Source organism: Syzygium oleosum, unplaced genomic scaffold, assembly GCF_021117445.2.
Source record: "Syzygium oleosum isolate NSW1041296 unplaced genomic scaffold, Sole_v2.1 Sole_v2.12, whole genome shotgun sequence".
Taxonomy (NCBI): domain Eukaryota; kingdom Viridiplantae; phylum Streptophyta; class Magnoliopsida; order Myrtales; family Myrtaceae; genus Syzygium; species Syzygium oleosum.
In genome coordinates, this window is record NW_026607496.1 from 7,946,579 (window position 1) to 7,948,671 (window position 2,093).

A 2,093-nucleotide genomic window follows, 5' to 3' on the forward strand; every position below is an offset into this window, starting at 1 on the left:
TTTTTAATGGCTAATTCCCTAAAAACCCAAAACTTTAAATCCAATCCCAATTTTGCTTCAAAATTTTTTTTGTATAAAAAAAAGTCCTCAACTTGCACTCTAGTTTGAAATTTGTTCACGCATCTAAAAATCGCCACTAGTTTTCAAAGTTATCAACGTTAGGGCCAGTCAGAGGTATATTACTCTCGTCTTCATCAACACCTCCAGTTTAGTATAAAACAACAACAATATCAGGATATCGATAATTTTAAAGAAATCAGTGGCGATTTTTGGATGTGTGGGCAGATTTGAGACTAAAATAAAAGTTGAGAAATTTCTTTAGACAAAAAAAATTTGAGGTAGAATTGGGATCGAACTTAAAAGTGTGGTTTTTTATTTGGGAAGTAGCCAAATTTTCCATCATCATAAACTTTTTTTTAAACATATTTAGCATTCTCTTTTTTTTTATTTCATGTTAGTCAAAGGAGAGCCATTCAACTTGCCACGTGTCGCTTTGGTGACGTGGAAGATTTGGGCACTTGCCGCCTCTCGATCTCCTTCCACTTCCATCCATATGATCTCAAGCCCAACTTGCCCGAAGCGAAAAAAACTAGTGGCTGCAAGTGAATCTGCAGATGCAAATGGATATTCTTTCTCGAGTCGGAACCACCGTATCTCAATCCTTCTGGTCGCGAAGACGACGGTCGTGGTCGTGGTCGTCATCTTCCTCACCCTTCTCGCCATTGAAGCCGCCCTCGTGCTCTCGAAGGGAACCCCGGCAAGACGGCGACGACGGCGACAAGAAAGGTTCGCATTTCTGTCGAGAATTCGCACTACATGCGCTGAGAATTCTGGGGTTGCATCAGTTTTTTTGGTTGACAATCTTCTTCGTAGTTTGTCTTTATGGACTGAACTTGCTTTGTCGAAGAAATCTACGCAACGGGGTGTCGTTTTTCCTTCCCTGTCTTTCTTGCGTGGGACGCTGTCCTGAAGATAATGTTCGCTCCGCTGGTTTCCGGGTCTGGCATCTTCCCCGTGAATATGATGCTGTGGGCAGTGAATGTCGTAGCCAGAAAAAAAACAGTAGGAACAGATCAGTGGAGTGAAGCATGTGTTGTGGAGCTGTGGAGAGGAGTGAGGTTATTGAGTTCGACGTAATGGAATTACCAAAGACAGGAAAAAGGTGGTGCAGCAATTGCAAGAAATTTGGGAACCATCTTGCGTTTGACGTGATAAGACGGGTTTTATGTGCTCGAGTCCTGTTGGGGGCTCTCGTTGTAGTCATTGTTTTGATAGCCATTTTGGTTTTAAAGGAGTGGGACATTCTGAAGCACTTGCGAAAGTTTGCCACAATCTTCAAATTCATTATCTAGACTAATTTTTCCGAGTTTATGTGTCCGTACTGTCTTGAAAATAGAAAAATGCTTTGAAGAAAAAGCCTGTGTATCCTGCGATTTGTTCTTTCCAGAAGTGGAAATGAACTTATACTTGTACAGCCTTTGTCTAGTAATAGTAATAGTAATTTTCGATATTATTGGCAATTAATTTGTCAGAGATGATCTAACAGTTTTACTGCCCTATGTTTTGGTAATAATGATCCCATTTCAAGTGATCGAGCCAATCTATGACCGGCAAGTTTGTGTTTACTTTCATTTGTTCAAATCACGTCTAATTCAATGTCTGGCTGCATAAACATTATCTCGTCTTGGGTCATTCCTTGAGAAACATGCTTGGATTCGTCTTAATGTAATATTTCCGCTATTTTAGGTGATAAATTCTCAACAGACTGGGATAAAGCATGGTCCAGCTTCAGGAAACAGGGGAAGAAAAGTTTATTTTCAGGGTTCTCGCCTGATAAGTATGTGAGTTGGAATCCAAGACGGTCGGATTACCCCCTCTCAGAGGAAGTTGATCCTATTAAAAGAACAGAGAGATCGAACCTCAGGTTGTGGACCAGTCCTAGGTTTACACTGGTGGGAGCTATTTTAATTGTCACATTTCTTTTGGTCTATACTATTCTTGCACCCATTAAGTGACTTCTTATAACTTTTTTATAGAGGCTGCATTTTGTAATCTTAGCTGTAAGTAAATGAATAAATACTACCTTTGTTTTC

The 2,093-nt window shown here is 40.2% G+C and overlaps 1 protein-coding gene across 1 annotated transcript; it reads left to right on the top strand.

Annotated features, from left to right (window-relative positions):
• Window positions 1-560: 560 nt before the first annotated feature.
• LOC115672403 (uncharacterized) lies at window positions 561-2,093 on the top strand. The gene is made up of 2 exons (XM_030594213.2): window positions 561-786; window positions 1,747-2,093. Exons 1-2 carry the CDS (start codon window positions 615-617, stop codon window positions 2,013-2,015), a joined length of 441 nt encoding a protein of 146 aa, XP_030450073.1. The 5' UTR covers window positions 561-614; the 3' UTR covers window positions 2,016-2,093.

Excerpts from the sequence above, each read along its gene's own strand:
- LOC115672403 (XM_030594213.2), top strand. The coding sequence starts at position 615 with ATGCAAATGGATATTCTTTCTCGAGTCGGAACCACCGTATCTCAATCC. Across the intron at positions 787-1,746 it reads CGACGACGGCGACAAGAAAG|GTGATAAATTCTCAACAGAC; the intron begins GTTCGCATTTCT and ends CCGCTATTTTAG.